The sequence below is a fragment of the Melospiza georgiana genome, chromosome 8, assembly GCF_028018845.1.
Source record: "Melospiza georgiana isolate bMelGeo1 chromosome 8, bMelGeo1.pri, whole genome shotgun sequence".
NCBI lineage: Eukaryota > Metazoa > Chordata > Aves > Passeriformes > Passerellidae > Melospiza > Melospiza georgiana.
This window is the reverse complement of record NC_080437.1, coordinates 33013989-33031599: the sequence shown is the minus strand read 5'-3', so window position 1 is coordinate 33031599 and position 17611 is coordinate 33013989. Positions and strand designations below refer to the sequence as shown.

At 42.1% G+C, this 17611-nt stretch overlaps 2 protein-coding genes across 10 annotated transcripts in view; both read right to left on the bottom strand.

Annotated features, from left to right (window-relative positions):
• Positions 1 to 987: 987 nt before the first annotated feature.
• Positions 988 to 4994, bottom strand: LOC131086372 (CD59 glycoprotein-like). The gene is made up of 3 exons (XM_058029359.1): positions 4563 to 4994; positions 3636 to 3752; positions 988 to 3097 (listed from the first exon to the last, which is right to left on the bottom strand). The coding sequence occupies exons 1-3, from the start codon at positions 4615 to 4617 to the stop codon at positions 2895 to 2897; spliced, it is 375 nt and encodes a 124-aa protein (XP_057885342.1). The 5' UTR covers positions 4618 to 4994; the 3' UTR covers positions 988 to 2894.
• A 219-nt stretch (positions 4995 to 5213) lies between these two features.
• The window catches only part of TACC2 (transforming acidic coiled-coil containing protein 2), a 57433-nt gene continuing 45035 nt past the window's right edge, over positions 5214 to 17611 (bottom strand). For all 9 annotated transcript variants that reach the window (XM_058029633.1, XM_058029624.1, XM_058029626.1 and 6 more), the window contains 6 exons: positions 17417 to 17493; positions 13280 to 13323; positions 7859 to 8019; positions 7429 to 7535; positions 6519 to 6639; positions 5214 to 5781 (listed from right to left, as the gene is read on the bottom strand). In XM_058029633.1, the coding sequence (XP_057885616.1) occupies positions 5716 to 5781; positions 6519 to 6639; positions 7429 to 7535; positions 7859 to 8019; positions 13280 to 13323; positions 17417 to 17493 (576 nt within the window). In that variant the 3' untranslated portion in view covers positions 5214 to 5715. The remainder of the gene's footprint in view (positions 5782 to 6518; positions 6640 to 7428; positions 7536 to 7858; positions 8020 to 13279; positions 13324 to 17416; positions 17494 to 17611) is intronic.

The window sequence follows — 17611 nt, the reverse complement described above, 5'->3', positions numbered from 1 at the left end:
GTTTGTAGAGCCAAAAACAAGAGGATAGAATGAAATAGTGGAAGTTATGATTTGGGGCTGTAGGTACAACTGAGATTTTCTCTCACTTAGAAATGAATCTTTTTGGACATCCTTCCTGGAGGTGAGAGAGCAGAGTTACACTCAAATACACTTACCCAGCTGAGCCATTACATAAATCCAGCTGATACAAGAGCTGAAAAAGAAGTCCTGTCATTCTAAATTGCAGCAGAAAGCATTTCAGCATCAGATTCTCTGCTGCTGACATTAAGGAAGGGAGAAGGAGCCTGTGGCTGCAGCAGGACTTCACCTCAGAACAACCAACTTTCTATTGCACCTGTGACTGGGAATAGCTCTGCACAGACATGGCAACAAAACCATTAAAATGTTTTCTGCAATTTAATGGAGTTTAAAAAATATTCATCCTATTTTGTTTTTGTTTCTTTGTGCTTGTCTTCCTGTCAACGCTTATGCCAAAAACCATCACGAAACCGCTCTGAAAACACCAATCCACAAACGTGGCTCACCCTTCCCAGATATCCACATGCAGGCACACTTCAGGGTCGTACCTGGGCAGGGAAAATGTATTTTTTTGCTGTAAAAAGCAAAGCAGGGCCTGTGAGGAGCTGGGAGGCAGGGGTGGATGGAGGCGGTGGGAGCTGCCTGAAGATCCCAGCCCTGGCTGCCGTCAGGAATGACAGATGGTGTTTGTCAAGAGGATAGAGATTTACCTTCTTATTTCACCATGGAAATACAGCAGCAAGAACACTACCAACATCCACTATTTTATCCAACAGATTTAAGAAATATATCCCACATTAAAAGAAAAAAAAACAAAACAAAACAACAAAGACCAACAGGATTCCTGCAGGAAAACAGAGCACCAGATGCAGCTGGAAATCCCAATTAAAAGAAGCAGTTGTGTTTACCAAGAGACAATGTCTGCCATTGCATGTAATTTATTTTCTCATTAAGAAAATGCACTGAGCACATACAGAGATTACATTCAATACAGATTTATCATTACAGAACCATAGGAAGATAAAGATACAATCAATACCTGCTTCCTGTAGCAGAAGAGATTGAAGGAACTGCTTCAAGCTGAGAATGAAATGAAAAATACTTACACCAATTTAAATGATTTTTTATACAGATGAGACACTTGAATCCAAATCAACATTCTCAGCCAAGATCTGCTGCATTGTTGCAATCTTTATATTTAACAGCTTTATCAGAGTGGTGCCTAGAGACTAAAAATAGATCAAACTGCCTTGTCTGAGCCCACCTGAACAAACCCAGGAGAATCCAGGCAGTCTGAAGCCACAGCCCACATGAGATGACGGAAGGATCCATGCTGGGGAAAGGGCACAGCAGAACCAGGAGACAGCTCAGCCCCTGTGACAGCTACAAGGCAGGCAGGGTTACACTCTGCAGGGAGGGCTCACTCATTGACCTTGCAGCAGCTCTAGAGTTTGCAACCTGAATAAAATTTTGGTCAGTGTGAAGAATTCTACTACACACTCCCCAGAACTGATTTTTCAAAGAATTGTACTGAAAAAAAGTCACAACACAAAGCTAGAGGAAAAACTACTTTGCCACTTATTTTGTGAGTTCCATAAATTTGATAACCTAACCTTTTTCCCACTAGGCAACTAAAACTAGAACTGGAAAGACCACCTCTACCTCAGCTACACCAGCTGGACTTACAGCCAGTCCTGTGCATGTTGTGTGCCAGGGGTTGGAGCAGATCATCACAGCTGGACATTAAAATCTACAAATTTCACTCATCTGCTTGCCTGGAGCTCCGAGTTTTGGATCAAAGGAGGTAGTGATGCACAATGCCTTCTACTGTGTGACCCCTTCTGGATCATTTACTTGGTAAAACTGCCATGAATGGGTTTATTAAAAATATTGATTTAGTCCCTCTTTATGCCTCTAAAGACCTCCAAGTAATTTCATTCACTTTGCAAAATGAAAAGATCATAAACCACCTCAACTCCATCACATCACTGAAGGGGGAGGCCTGTATAGATATATACACTCTTACTCCCAAAGACTGCAGTTTAGGGCAGTGGAGAATTATTTACATAACTGAAACCTCAAGAATTATAAACTCAAGTTATCATTTGCCTACAAGAAAGGGATTAATCACTTGTTTTTAAAACCAGCAGGAGAGAGGTTGAGCCAATCTTTGGATGGAGTACCAGTTCAAAAACAACTTCCAAACTCTTCTTTTTACTTCCTCTTCTGATGCTGTGGTAAAATTCTCAAGGGATCAGAAAAGAGAAGACTGGAAGGTGTTTTCTTCCAGGGAAATACAGACACAAGCATAGAACCATTGAATGGTTTGGGTTGGAAAGGATCTTAAAGATCATCCAGCCTCCCTGCCAGGAACATATCATAAACAACAGAATATACCTCCATGCATTATTCTCTTAATGACCTTCTCTTACCAGTTTTATTAATACTAAATCATCTGTATTTCAAGTTTCCTTTTGTCCAGCACGCCAATATGCTCTGGAAGATTAACTTCCTTGCTAGAATTTTCAGTCACTTTGTGCTTGAAAATTTTAGCTTGCTTTTGAATATCTGCCAACAGCAAAAAGCATTTGGCAGCCATTTGCCCTTGACCTTACTACCAGGTTACCTGCAGCCAAGATTTCTCCTTATCCAAAATGCAGGAAAATAAGCAGCAGGGCAGCATTCCTTACACAGAGATCAAAACCTATTCAGCAGATGAAACAATTTTTTAATCTAAATATCTGTCAGGTCTTCCTACAGCGTTTTGCCTAGTGAGATAAAATGGTACATGGAGCAACGTGATTAGCAAATATTATCACCCCTTGCTAAGAAGGCAGAGTTGTTGCTTCAGGATACTCTTTTTTTCCTTTCCCCCCTCATGTCAGCTTCAGCAAGGGGAGCCAGAGCAGAGTGAGGATGAGGAGGGGGAGGCTGCAGGAGCTGGTGACCCTGGGAGCCAGGCTCCTGGCGTTGCAGTTGTTGGAGTAGCAGCAGTGGACGCTCACGCCGGGCGCCCTCGATCCGTCGCGCCTCGCCCGCTCGCAGAAGGACCTGAACGAGCAGGACTTCATGATGCCACCTGCAACAGAGCCACGGTGAGCCCCCAGGGGCTGCAAACGGCCTCCTGCACCCCCAGCACCAGCCTGAGCACCCAGCACGGGGCAGCAGCCTCGGGTTGGGCTGCTCCTCACAGGAAAACGAACACGGCCACAACAAGGCAGCGCACCAACAGCTCCCCCTTAAATAACTCTGATTTACCTTAGAGGCAACTGGTGCAGCTTAAATACCTTTGGATGTGCCCAAGTGCTCATTAGCTTCTCTTCCATCCTAATTTCCAGCTAAGTCACTTGAGCAAAAAGTGGGCAATACTTAAAATGCTTCTTCCCAGCTTTCCCACAGAGTGGGTGCAGCTCATTGTGGCGCACCGACAAATCGTTCCCAGTGGGATTTTGTGACAACAAAACCAGGACAGAGATTCCTTAATGGGGTTTATTTTAAGAGGAGACATTTAATTTTGGTTTGCTCCTTAACTTACTATGCAGTCTTCTCTTTCCAACACTGATTATTTATTTCTTTTGTGACAAATGTAACAGGTCTGACACATTTGTGACACTTACTTGCTTGTCCTCTAATGACTGCACAGGCATCTGCATGGCCTGGGCACTGCTGACTTCCTTGTCTGTTGCAGTCATCATCACTAGAACCTACACAGGTGTAACACTGCAGTGCTTCACCTGGGTGGAGGGAGAAGAGACCATTTAGAATTTACAAGAAGTATTTAAAAGTATCAATCTTTCCAGTAAGGTTTCATGCACACATTAAAAAAAATGCAAAAAAAGCTTTGGAAAATCCAAAGAGTCTGTTAATCTTATCAATGTTTATTTTTTTAGAAATGGGTCAAATATTGATAAAAAGATAATAATAAAAAACATCAACCACAGATTACTTAGTTGTTATAATCTGCATTTAAAGTAACACAAGAAACATTTGATATTCTGTAATTGCATCCGTATCTTCTTGTAATGTTTTCAGAGCAGAGCCCACAAATTGGTTTTTTCCCCCCCATCATGATCTTTGGTCCACAGTACCATGAGAAATCACATTGTATACACATAAAATCTTACAACGATCCAATTTTCCTCTTCTCCTGAAGTACCAATTCAGCTGGAAAGCACAGCAATGTATCTTGAGTTTTGCTCTGGTTTAAACACCACAACCACACCTCAATCCTCTTTCTTTTCCTTGCCTCAAACTACATGGCATTTTCAAAGGAAGGCAAGCATGAGTTATGAAGATTTCAAACACCACATTTGAAGCTTGCAGAGCAGAAATCCCATCCCTGCTATCAGTGGGGACATTTGGATCTGTTAGCACACACATTTATCTTTACAGAGGTGCAGTTCCGTGCTGCCAACCACACACACAAAATAACCTGAAAGCATCCAGCCCAGGAGAGGAGCCCAGAACAGCAAAGAGGCTCAGCCATGCCTGAGGCAGGGAATGCAAATGAAGCAAAAAAAGGAAAGAAAAAGGAGCTGACTTACTTTTGAGGACAAAAAGGGAGCTGACAAGAACCAGGCTGAAGACTGTCCACATCATGGAGATCCAAGAGATGCACCATTAGGCAAAGAAAGCAGTTTGTTTGCTATTAGAGCCTTAATGCTTCTCCTCCATCCCTAATCCTGTGCAGAGGATAACTTACAGGATAAAGAGGTGTTCAAGAGTGCTACTTATGGAGAGCTTATTCTGGCTGCACCTCTGATCACACCAACCCCAGCTCCACCAGCCCTGCAGGCAAATTCTGCCAGGAGCAGGAAATTATTCACCTTTCAGTGCCAGACATGCTTAAAAACCATCCTGTCACCACATGGCACAGCCTCTGACTCCTCCAACAGCCTCATTACATTTGCCCATGGGATTTGCTGGATCAGGGTCAGAGCATTAAATATTTTGGAGGATTAAGCCTATGCTTGAGACTTGAGTGGTCCAAATCCAACACATAGACACATATATATGTATATTTAGAGAGACATTAAGATATAGACCTAGATATGTGCACATAAGCAGCAGACTCTTGTGACCCACAAAGTGTTCCAAGCAGTGACCCATGAAGTGCTTTCTGTGGAGGAATTAATTCCCAAGAGCATCTGGTGCTGAAATAAGCAAGTGAAGGACACAAAAGAGAGACATACTTATCTTCAACTTTCAACGAAAAAATTTATTTACAATAGAGAATTTCATTTGTGACATGCATTTTCCTTCTTTTTTTTTTTTTTTTTTGATTTTATTTTACAAATCAGCAAATGCAGATAAAGTTTACATTCCTTAAGGCAAGAGTCCCCATGCAAGTAATACATGTTTATATTAAATCCAAAAGACATCCAACATGGGAACTCATGTACAAAGGGAAGGCTAGGATCAGCAATTTGTATTTTCTTAGAGAACTTGACAATCTCCCTGATACAGGAACTTTGAGATCAACTTGCTATGAATTATACTATGAAAATGCAAACAATAGCAAGAAATTCTGATAGTCATCTTAGTACTGCATACAATTAAATCAACTTTATTTAGAAAGAAAATACAGTAGTGCATACGAAAAAGTGAAAATATAACCTGTCCACATAAATGTATGGACATCAGTGTGCCAATGGTCATATTGCACTCAGTATCGAAGTCCAGAAATTTGGTTAAAAGTTAGCTTTTCCCCATTTTGGCAATCAGTTCATCACAAATCTTTGTTAATTCTTCTATCTCTTTATTCTGGAAAATAAAATATGAAGTATTATGAAAAGGATTGTTGCATTAAGATGAGGGGTTTTTCTAATTTTAATGTTATCTAATCAGTGGGAAAGGTGTGGGAAAATTAACTTTTCTCCAATGCTGAGATCAGGAGATTTATACATACAGATATATGTGCAGATATAGTACAACTAAGTGTTCATATTCATAGCACAGCTACATGCATTCAAACAAATGCTTCCTTTTTTCCAAATTCAGCTCCTCCAGTTTTAATAAATCAAATTTAGCACCAAAGCAGACAGCCTCACAGCACTCATTCCCAGCACTCCACAACAATACAGAGTGGAAATTTGTTTCTGGGCTGCACTTTTCTATTTTTTTTTTTTCATTATTTTCACCCTGCCTTGCAGAGCTGCAAGCAAGGACGAGCTGTTCTATGCCAAAGCAAGCTCCCTTGGCTGAGCTAGAGATATAAATAGGCATTTCCTACAGACACTTTGGAATTAGCATTGGAATTACAGCTAGCACTAAAAAGGGAAACAGAACCTGAGAGAAAAACCTGAGAACTGAAGCAAGCCAAGGCCTGGGCTGCACCCTGAGCTCTGCCCAAGGCTGAGCCAGCCCCAAACACTTGGGCTCACATCAAACCTGGCTCCAGCTGGTGCTCACAGGGGTTCTGCCTTAAAATTTGGGGAGTGCTGCTGTCCCCAAACCTGCAGGACAATCCTCAGGCAGGGCTTGGCTCCTGGTTTATTTACCTTTTGTTCCAGTGTTCTCTCCAAGGCATCCACTTTGAGCTGCTCCTTGCGAAGGCTGGCCTGGTACGCTGCCTGCTCCTGCTGGGCCTTGCCTCTCACTTGTGCAATTTCAGCATTGGCTCTGCAAAAAACACAGGGCTTGGTCACAGCAGGGTCTCCACAGGAAAGGGCAGAGGGTGCCCAAGGGTGGACAGCACCTTAACAAATGGGGGAGAGGGCAGAGCTGCCTTCTGCACATCCTGGGTATGTTGTGAGACTTGTCCCTGAACACTTTCCACAACTCCCTCTCTTGCTCAGCAGAGCCTTTTCTTACTGTCTGTGTTGCTCCCTTTGTGCTTCTCTCAGATATCTCCGCTGGGTTCACAAATATGACTCAGGTAGAAGTGTTTTATGGCAGTTTCCAAACTTGCTCTCCAGCTCAGGGCACTGTAACTATGAGCCCTGAACATGATCCCTAGAAAGGCTTAAGTGGTCATTATGTGGAGATCTAGAAAAAAGAATCTGTCTAAGATCCTCTCATGATAATACATTAACAAATATAAAGACATTAGCTAAATATAGACATTTAAGGTGTTCTGTATGGTCAGGAGCTGGAAGAAACACCAGCACATTGCAGAAATTCTCATTATTACATTTCTTTCCACCTCTATCCCAGAGCAGCCTGTGCTTTGCATATTGCAGGATCAGTTTGGGATGTGAGGTCCAGCCATGGGAATCCTTCTGCAGCATGAACTCCTGAAAAAATGTGTACAGTCCATGCACCAGCCCTGGAAGTGTCCAAGGCCAGGCTGGACAGGGCTTGGAGCAACCTGGACCAGTGGAAGGTCCCTGCCCATGGCAGGGGGTGGAACAAGATGGTTTTAGGATCTCTTCCAACCCAAACCATTCTGTGAATCCATGACTCAATTACCTGTCCAGTTTTTCCTCAGCATGAATTTTGAGTGCCTGGTACCTCTGCTCCTCCTTCTTCACTCGTGACAAATATTCCTGCGCACATTTCTTCAACACTTCTTCATTCTTAAAAGAGAAGATGACATCAAATTTAAACCAAGAGGTTAAAATGCAGGACAGGGAGTCACATACACAGCTGTTTGAAGGGCTGCAGTCCAACACTGACACCCCCTGAAAGAGAATATTTCACAATGCAAAGAGTTTTACAATTTTTCTGTTTGCATTTGATAGCTGGCTGCAATCCTTCACCTGAAGATTATGGTTTGGCATGCAGAACATCAGCATCAGCTGGAAACAAAAGTCCTGCCTTCTGTCCAGCAGCACAGCACATTCTGGTCCACAGAATCCGCTCAGCTCTGCTCTTTAAAGGAGATGTTAAGGTGACTCACCTTCCGAAACCCCTCCAGGACTTCCTTCATCTTCTCGTATCTCCTGAAAAGATCTGCCAGGGATTTCTCCACTGAGTTCAGATCGGCCAGAGCTTGCTCCTTCTCCACTATGAGCTGCTGAACAGTGTGGTGGGAGACAGATTTCTCTCTCTGTTCATCCTCTGAAAGAAGAGAGGAGTAGAGAAAAGACAGGTTTTCAGAAGGGTAACAGGAGTAAGTCCACTGAGTTCACTATCATCTACAGTTTCTATCATACTCTGCCCTATTTGTGTATTAGTAAGCTTACAGGATCCAGAAAAGTCAGATTTATATAAAGACACAAGCCTGGTTTTGAAAACAGTTGCTAAATACAGTGATATTTAAATATTTTGATGTTGGGGGAAAATGTGAATGTATCTCTGTACTGATGATTTCTTCACTCTGAACTCGAAAAGGCAGGTGCTGGATTTCCCCTGAAGATGCATTAACTTAAAGAAAGGACATTTATGCACATTCCTAGCACTGGCCACAAGCTATCTGCCACTGTTGATAAATGCCTGTCATCTCCTGGCACCTTCTAGTCCTGCACAAACAAGGCACTTTGTTCAGTGCAATTCAATTATTCCCTTGGAAAAGCAACGTTTTACCAGCTCTCAGGATTGCTGGAGCAAGTGGCAGAAAGGAAATCTAACATCAGACAGACTTCCTAAGTGTAAAAAAACTGCAAAAAACATCTGCCAAGCTCCTCCTGTTTATAGCTAAATTTGAGCCAGGGGTGGTGGGAAGACCATAACAGGAATACAAATCCATATGGAGGAGGAATTTTCAAGGGATTTGACCTCATAATAAGTTGGAATATTCACATAACACTGGAAGAAAAGATCTGGCATTGTCTTCCAAAATGCTGCATTTTTTCCTTCACATCCTAAACTATGATTCTTGTGCCCATGTTTTAAGGGGTACTTTGCATGATACTGAAAGGAAAACCCAGCCACAAAACATAACAGTTTTATATTACCATTTTCCTTGGTTTATGATAGAAACTAAAATAAGGTCAAAAGTTCTCCTGTGGAAAAAGCATGGGGCATTTCAAAGTGTACAACTTTTCATTTGGGCCTTTATATCTGGAAACATAAAGAACTCAACAAATTTGTTGGTTTTATTTGAATAGAAGATTTCATCTGAATTATTTACAGTGCCGGTCAGCTCCAAAATGCCAAAGCTGATACTGTCAATCCCCGAGATTCATCTCTTCCTTTTGCATATTCCATCCAAAAAATGCAATTTTTGTTGGCCTGACCAAGGCTAGAGCAGAGATGATGCCACACTATGCATCAGCTCCTGGGCTCCTCTGCTCACCCCTGACAGCACCTGGCTGGGGCAGAGCCTGACCTTATCTTGCTCTGTGTGATACAGAAGATGAAAAGAACCAGAGAAGCTCTCAGGACCTGCTTGTAACACCTTTATTTTACTGGTGAACAAACACCTTTGACATGGCAGAGAAACCCAACAACATAACTTGGATACATTTAACACTTTATTAAAAAGAAACATTCTTTTCTATTTTGCTTTCTCAGAGACACCCTGTATTCCTCTCTAATGTCAAAATTATTGTGTTCTCAATTAAAACAAAAAAAAATTTGTTGTCTTTTGTTTATTTTTCTAAAGCTCAGAGGCTGTCTCCTTGTGTTCCAGCACTAAATCTGTTTAATCATGCTGGAGATTACACCCTGCCTAGATAATTCCAAACCCTTTCCTGGCAGGATCCTGCTCTCTGGCAACACTTCTGTCACTGCAACTCCATGGGCAAGAGATCCATGTGCATCCTCATCCAAAATATTTTAATGTATTTAATATCACATCCATACTTTTTGTGAGACTGCTGTCTGAGGTATTTTAGCCACTTCCTTACTTGTTTCCAGGGCGATCAGGAAGTTAATAAAATTCATGTCACACTCCCTCACAACTACTGAGCTCCTCCTCTTCCTCCCAGCACATTGTGGGCCCTCCTCTCTCCTCAGCTGGATCAGCTCCTCCAACACTCAACGCCAAGCAACATTTAAACCATTTAAACTCATGGGAAATGGGCAAATGCTACAGAATCCCAGAATGGTTTGGGTTGGAAGATCCTTTAAAACTCATTTAATTCCACCCCCCTGCCAAGGGCAGGGAGACACTTCCCACTGCACTAGGCTGATCCAAGCCCATCCAAGTGATGCTCCCAAACCAAAGTGGTTAAATACAACAAAAGGCAGAAACTTGGCTGGAGGGAAACTAGAGTTTTATGTGATACTTTCATAAAATCACAGAATGGTTTGGGTTGGAAAGGACCTTCTATTTTCTAAGACTATGATTTAGTTTCAATAAAATGTGCTAAGTCAAATCTTAGATAAGCAGCCACACATCCTTAATTCTAAATATGTTTATGAGGTCATGTGATCAAAATATTTGAATTAAATGACTTCCACATCTGCAACACAGCCTGCCCAGGGCTCACCAACAATCACAGCAGTATGCTCAGGACTAGCACTATCCAAATTGACAGAATCAGAGCAGCACCACGGCAGATCCGCTTTCAGGCTCAGCTCACTACTACTCACACGACTTCATGGGAATGCAGCAAACAGAGAACAAAAGCAAAAGAAACTAAAGATGCAAAATGCTGGTGTGAAAGTTGGTGAAAAGCTTTACTTACCAGGCTTGCCTGTTTTGTTTTTGCAAGCAAATAGCAAGAAGCAACGAAAACGGAAGCAAAATAGAAAAATCGGGAATTGTTAGGAAAGCAGCAAATAAGTAATGCAACAACCTGTAATGCACAAAGCATAACATCTGTTTGTTTTTCACAAGGAGAATCTCATCATCTATTCAAATGTAAAGTAATAAAAAAATCCTCATAATGTAAATCTCATAATGTAAAATCTCATAAATCTCATCATGTATTCAAATGTAAAAAAAAAGGACACATTTTTAAGAGGGAAAAAAAGACCAACAAACCAACATTAGAAACTTGTCAGTGAAAAGGAATTGGGGTGGGGATTTTGGCTGTGAGCCAGGTGTGTGGAGGGTGCAGGAACACTGGGGTCACCCAGGCTCTGCTCCCTGGCTGTCAGAGCAAACAGCACCAAGCACAAAGCAGCAGCACAGCCCGAAAGCCTGCTCTGTCCTCTCCCCACTCCTCAGAGTAAACTAAAATGTGTTAGAGGCAAGTGTAAGAAAAGAAAGGGAAAAAAGGATAAAAGCACAAGTAAAAAAAATACACCAAGTGACACTACACACTGGCAGCATGTACAGTGTGGCATGAAGTAATCACAGCAGCTAAGCTGGGTAATTTTGGGTTCCATATAAGTGAGACAGCAAATACTGAACCTTCCACAGCCCTTGGAATCAAAGGCAATTGTTTGCAATGCACATTTTTCAGTGCCTTTAGAAGCAAACATGGGCAGTCATATATTGTTAATATGGGACATTTTCAGTATTCATTATGCACACACCAGCCTGCAAAAAGCTCAGCAGGACCTATCAACCTCACTGAATATTCATCAAAGGGATTGGTGAAATTGGTTTATGTGCAGTGCCCTTCTAACAGGGCTGTATAAATAGTTCAGAAGGGTTAAATGATGAACAGAAACAGCACAGGCATTTCTTTTGTTAAGATGCATATTCTGCTTCAGCACTGAGGCATCACTAACAGGTCACTGAAGTACATGCAAATAACAAACACACATTTTCCTCCACATGTGGCATTCGGATGAGCGAATTCCTTTATCGGAAGGGACAGCAATTTACAAGAAATGGCATGACAAAGTGGGACAATTAGATCAAAAATTTACATTAAATGCAGGGAGAAGCCTCACATTTAACGTTTTACCATGCTGTAGGATTTGCATACTGCTCTAATTAACACAGAAAGGATGTTTTCTGTGTAGCTGTTGTTGGTTCAGTTCCTTTGCAAACAGACAGCAAATTAAATTACTTATAGCCACAGCCCTTAAATACTCACCACAGAGCATCTGAGAGGCCCTGATACTCTGAGTCTGAAGTTTAAAGAACTATTATATTACAGTCAGTGGCCCAATACTTACTGAACCTTCCTTTCTTTGCAACAAGAGGAAGTGGCAATGGTGGAATGCACCATGTACACCAAGGCCTCTGCCTCAGGATTCCTATTCTGTATATTACTGTTGCACTGCAGTCTCAAAATCTAATTTTTTTTTTTTAATCTGTTTCTCAAAAATAGAATTCTGATTTATCTCTTGTTAACTGCACGCATAGCTTGGGGAAAAAAGGACAAGTCTTTTGTGTGTCTGTAGTACTGGTCAGGTTCACGGTGGAAGCCACACCAGGGTATGTAAACCAAAATGAAATAAGTTCTTTGCACACTCTGGTCACTCCTGCTTGAACATTTGCATGATGACAATGACACACACCATGTCAGAAGGCAGCACATTGGCTCAGCTGCGCATACAAAAGGCAATGGAGGCATAATACCAGAGAGAATGAAGCCTGGCATATTATTATCATTATTATATGTATTTCATTAATTTATTAGTTATAGTTGTCATTACCATAAAACTTTGCAGGTGCATTTTACCCTTCACTTGAAATGAGGCTGGGATGCCTCCCAATGGCCAAGAAATCCAGGAAGGCAGCAAAAGCACCAGACACTGGTGCTCTTCTAAGCACCTCTGGCCTTGGAGACCCCAAAATTCCCCTCAACCATTTGCCTTTCTGGGAAACAGCTGGAGCTGAAGCAGTACAAGGCAGCACAAGCCACTGGTGCTTGTGCCTGCTATAGCCAGACTAATACAAAGAGCTTTAGAAATCTTAGAGGAGGCTTTAAAATCACATCCCAGGGGCCAGACCTCACGTGCTCAGGAACCACACGAGCCCTGCAACCTTTGGGTTTGGAGTGCTACTGAGGGTAGAGGTTTTTATCTGTGAGACATGCTGTTAGCAAAGGTTTTTTAATTACTGAGAGGCAAAGCTTGTCACAATTTAGACTTGAAAGGAGACCCCTGTGTCAGTAAGTTAACTGGGGGGGTGGACTGGGCACTTGTAAAGTCCCAGCTGGGATTGGAGTTAATCTTGGTTTTGGTCTGATCAATGCACTTAGCACAGATAATCCCAGTTGCTGTGAAGAGCTAACTTTGGTATCTGCCTTTAAACAGCTGTGAGCTGATGCCTAAGGGGTTTTTAGGTCACTGAAAGTCTCTCCTGGAGAAACCCATGAATCTGAACCTGTTTCCTAGGGAAAGCCCTGAGCTCTCTGTGTTACCTGAACTGCCCGGGGGCTGCTGGCTGTGAGACGAGGCCCTGACTTTTCCTTTCCTGGTGTCCTCAGATGCATTCACAATTCCCTGCAGCATCAGCAGATGCAGCCAGCATCAAAATGAAGCCCACAGACTTCAACCAGGGAGCACCTTTCACAGCAGGAACACCTACCTATCATCTGAGCAATCGTCTTCTCATATTCCGAAACTATTTTTCTGTAAGAGGGGAAAACAAAAAAAAAAAACTTTTGGCAAACAACATCATTACTCATGCTTACTTAGCAAATGACACTATCAGAAACTGAACTGTGGTGCTTTAAAGAGATACAGAATCCCGTCACACTTTTATATGTTCTTTATTGCCCAAATAACAAATAAAACAGAATTTTAACACTGCACCTGATTTTTAACTCTCCATAGGAATCCATAAAGGTGAGAGGAGCAAGGATTGCTTTGAAACAGATTCTGCTTTTTGAAACATCACCCATCATGATTATAATCACTGCCGTAACTCAAGAATTACAAAGAGCCTGATGTTTCCATTACTTTCTCCCCTCTTCTCCAAATTTGTGTTGGTTTCTTTTTAATATAAACTTCAAGTAAACTTATAATTGGCAGCAAGTAAACCTAACAGTAGTGTTGGCTATCATCCAAATTGTATCTCATCTTCTAAATTAATCTTCTCATGATTAAATGATTCACTACCACTTAAAAGAACAAGATCAAAATACTCAACTATGTAGCACAAAATCCATCATGTCCCATTTCCCAAATCTGTTTTTGAAGCAGAGTTGGCAAAATTTTACTTTTAAGACCATTTTATTTCATATACTCACAGTAGGCTTTGAATTTCCTTCTTGAAAAGAGGTTAGCCAAAATAAGCAGATTAAATGTGATTTAGAAAGATGATCCATCCCTTCCCAGAGCCAAATAAAGCTAATGAAATGAGACTAGCTTGATCTGTGCTTTGATTCATGAGCCACGCAGGACCGTCTACAAAAAACAAAATTACCCCACACTTCATCAGAAGTGGATATTCCAAACAGCTCACTGGAGTTGGAATACACCTCTTTTGAAACACTTTCACTTGCTCCATTTTCAAAGCTCTGCTGCAGTTGGTAAGATTACAGAAAGGGTATGGGAATAAAAGTCAGTAGGGAAAGGAGAAACTTGCTGAGCTCCCAAAAATCAACGATAGCAACTCCAGAAGTGCCTCAAATCTGAATCACAGACAGAGCCCAGAGGCCTGAGAAGGTCACCTGGCCCTAAAGGCAGCAGCATCTCCCCTGCCCTGGTCCTGCAGAGCACTCAGAGAGCAGGGCTCTAACCCCAGCACTGGGATTTTTCCTTTCAACCATAAATGACGCTTTGGAGAGCAAAGATAACAGCAAGGATTCTGCCCTAAAAGGAAGGGTTTGGTTTCATGTCCAAAGCAGATTACCTCAAAAGCCTGCTGTAAGCAATGAGGATTTTAAAGCTCTGTCATGTCCTTGTGACACAAGGCACCTTTGGGAAGTTTTATCATCCAAGAAGGAGAAGCCAAGGACTCAGGGTACTCAGGGTAAGGAACACGACATTACAACACTGCAGCACTTCCCAGGGAAGGATTTGCTCCAGATTCATGTCAAAGGACCCTTTCAGTCCAGCAGCCTAAATAATGGCCATTAGAGCTGGGGAACCAAAGGATGCTGCCACATCATCCCTCTTTGGGAGGGCACATCTTAACCCCAGGCTGACACATTACACAGGCCCAAATGTTGCTGTCTGAGACACTCAGTCCATTCACTGACTGCACATTTGTAAGGCATAAAACCATCAGAATCTAAGGCTACAAAGGGCCTCAGAGGTCATCTGCCTGACTCCCCTTACAGAGTCATGATCAATCAGACCTCCAAATAACTATAATTAAGTATTTCTTGCCTGCCTCTGGTTAGACTCCTGGATTATGGTACAGCCACTGTGGTTCAGCTCTTTGACAGCTACTGCATTATTAAACCTCTCATTCTGCCTTCTGTTCTCTGGAGTGGAATTTCCTCCAAGTGATCTTTTCCTGGTAATTTAGATGAATTCAGGATGTTCCAGCTACACTATGCAGTACATGGGTAGAGGAGCATTGCTTCTCCTTCTCTGGGAAGTGATGCTTTTGTGCCTGCAGCTCTAAATAATCCCTTCACTCCCTGCTTATCATTATGTCATATCTCATTGCTGCATCTCTAATTTACCACACATGGACTGCTTGAACATTTCAACTTCCAAGAGAAATCTTATCTTGGTGCACATATGTGTATTTATCATTTTGTGACAATATTAGCCAGATTTTTTTTCTTTTCATCCACATGTTCCAGGCATGTGCCTGTGGGAAATCTGGCTTGGTTATTGTGGGCTTTTTTTTTTTTTTTTTTTTTTTTTTCAAATCAGACTTTATTGAGGGTGGAGACACACACAAGCAAATTACTGTGTGGAAGATGAAGGTGCAGCTGCTCTGTGTCACCCCTGGCTCTGCTTCCATGAGGGAAAAGGCTGGCAGTGCCCACTGGCAGCCAGCAGCCACGTGCACCCCGGCACAGAGCAGACCCAGCACCACACTCGAGTGTGAGCTGCACACTGAGACATTCCTCACAATCCCTCCTTCTGCTCCCTCCCTGTTTGGCTCCCTGGGTCTGACTGCTCACAGCCACTCCGTTCTGTTGCTCCTCATTAAGCATTTCAGGGCTATGCCAGGGCTTTGTTCCCCATCCCAGCAGAGCACAAGGGAGGTGAGAGAACTCAGCTGGGCACTGGGAGGCGGCAAAAAAGAAATAAAGAGGCTGCCCTTGCCTTTTGCAGATGCTTCTCTTAAGATGCCTTGGCTCAGAGCCCCATGCTGCTGCTATTCCAATCTGCCATGTGCAATTCCTGGCATCCATGCAAGCGTTTGTGGAGCTCTGCACTGCAGCTCCCTTCTACTCTCCCTCCCTAAGCACAGTTTTCCTGGATATAAGTGATTGATTATGTAGGTCATCACTAGATACAGAGTTTAGCTTTAAAATCACTGAAACTCTGCATTTTTGGAAGAAGCTGGTGCTAGTACAGAAGGGATTTTGAAGAAAATACAGTCTCAGAAGTGATTTGTATAAATTATTATTTAAAGGAGGGATGCTAAAATAATGTGACAGTTTCCTTTTTTTTTTTGTTACTTAAGAGGGGGGACCATTTTTTCTGGTTTTGGAAGGTAGAAAATAATAAGCTTTAAAGACTCCATGAAGTATTTTATACACTCTCTTCTGCAGTTGATGGCTTTCTCAGATTCAGATCAATGAGCAAGCCAAGCTCATTGTTTTGTCCTCCTTATGGTCCTACCAACTGAAAAAAAAAAAAAAAAAAAAAGCAAAGCTGAAAGCTTGAAAGGTTTTTAACTGACTGAATGGAAGGCATCAGTTTCTTTGAGCAGCACTGCTCACATCATCCACTACAGGGATTTTGCTGTCATTCTTGCACGTGGTAGGACCTGGGCTAGAGAGGAGGATCAAACCATGTCCCAGTGTACAGATATTTAATGTAACAGAGGCAGGCTGGCACAGAAATAGAACAGATACAACCAGAACAAACTAAAAAGCTCCAGGTCCTTCTGTCAGCTCTCAAAGGGAACAAGAGAGCAAAAGCCAAGAGAACTATTGCTTTACTAAAATCAACCTTAGTGTGTGCAGCAATTAAAAAATCATCTTAGTTCAAAGAAAAGGGTGTAGAATCTCCCTAAAAGCCAACATTGATAGTTCAGAATGGTTCCTGTACAGGAAATGCTTTTCTACTGACACTGGTTTGATTTCTATTGTTGAACAACTTTACAATGATGTCCTGGAGGCAGCCTGTACTACTGCAAACCTGCATGTTCTTCCCTACCTTCCTTCTTTTTTCCAAGTAGAACTAGAAGTGAATTTAATGTGCATTTAATGTGCACCCTCCTGCCAGCTCTGCAGCAACTCATCCAGTCTGCAACAGGAAACTCACCATGCAATCCTAGTGAGAATTCACACACAAACCAGAGGAACTCCTTCCCTGGCATTAACCTGGAGTAAAACCTTCCTTATCTCAGTATTCTGAGGGTGTGAATGAGATCAGCAACACAGAAGTTTTCAGTGATTACCCTGAACAGTGGTGCACCCCATACAAAGTAAAAAGACAAAGTATCAGTTCAGGATCAGTGCAAAGCCTTAAGTTAAAAATAATGAAGCAAATTCAGCTAAGCAAAACAACTGTATGAGCCTGGTACTCTGTTGTCAGGCTGAGATGAAGCCTCATCTCTGACAGACTGATCAAGTTAATAACCCACCTCATTTCCATCACTTCCCTTCTGCTTTCTTCATATTTCTCTTTCCACTCAGATACTTCCCTGTCCTTGGCCACAATCTGAAACAGAAAACAAAGGGAATAAACCCCCCTGGATTATATCCATTTTTTCATTGCTATTGCTAGCCACACTAATATGATACATAGCTTTGTAAAATACATCATTTTATTCCTATTT

What these genes read in the sequence shown, in the direction of transcription:
- LOC131086372 (XM_058029359.1), bottom strand. Translation starts at nt 4,617, where the DNA reads ATGATGTGGACAGTCTTCAGCCTGGTTCTTGTCAGCTCCCTTTTTGTC. An exon ending in CTCCCTTTTTGTCCTCAAAA is followed by an intron (nt 3,753 to 4,562) that starts GTAAGTCAGCTC and finishes CCCTCCACCCAG; the next exon opens with GTGAAGCACTGCAGTGTTAC. An exon ending in AGTCATTAGAGGACAAGCAA is followed by an intron (nt 3,098 to 3,635) that starts GTAAGTGTCACA and finishes GCTCTGTTGCAG; the next exon opens with GTGGCATCATGAAGTCCTGC.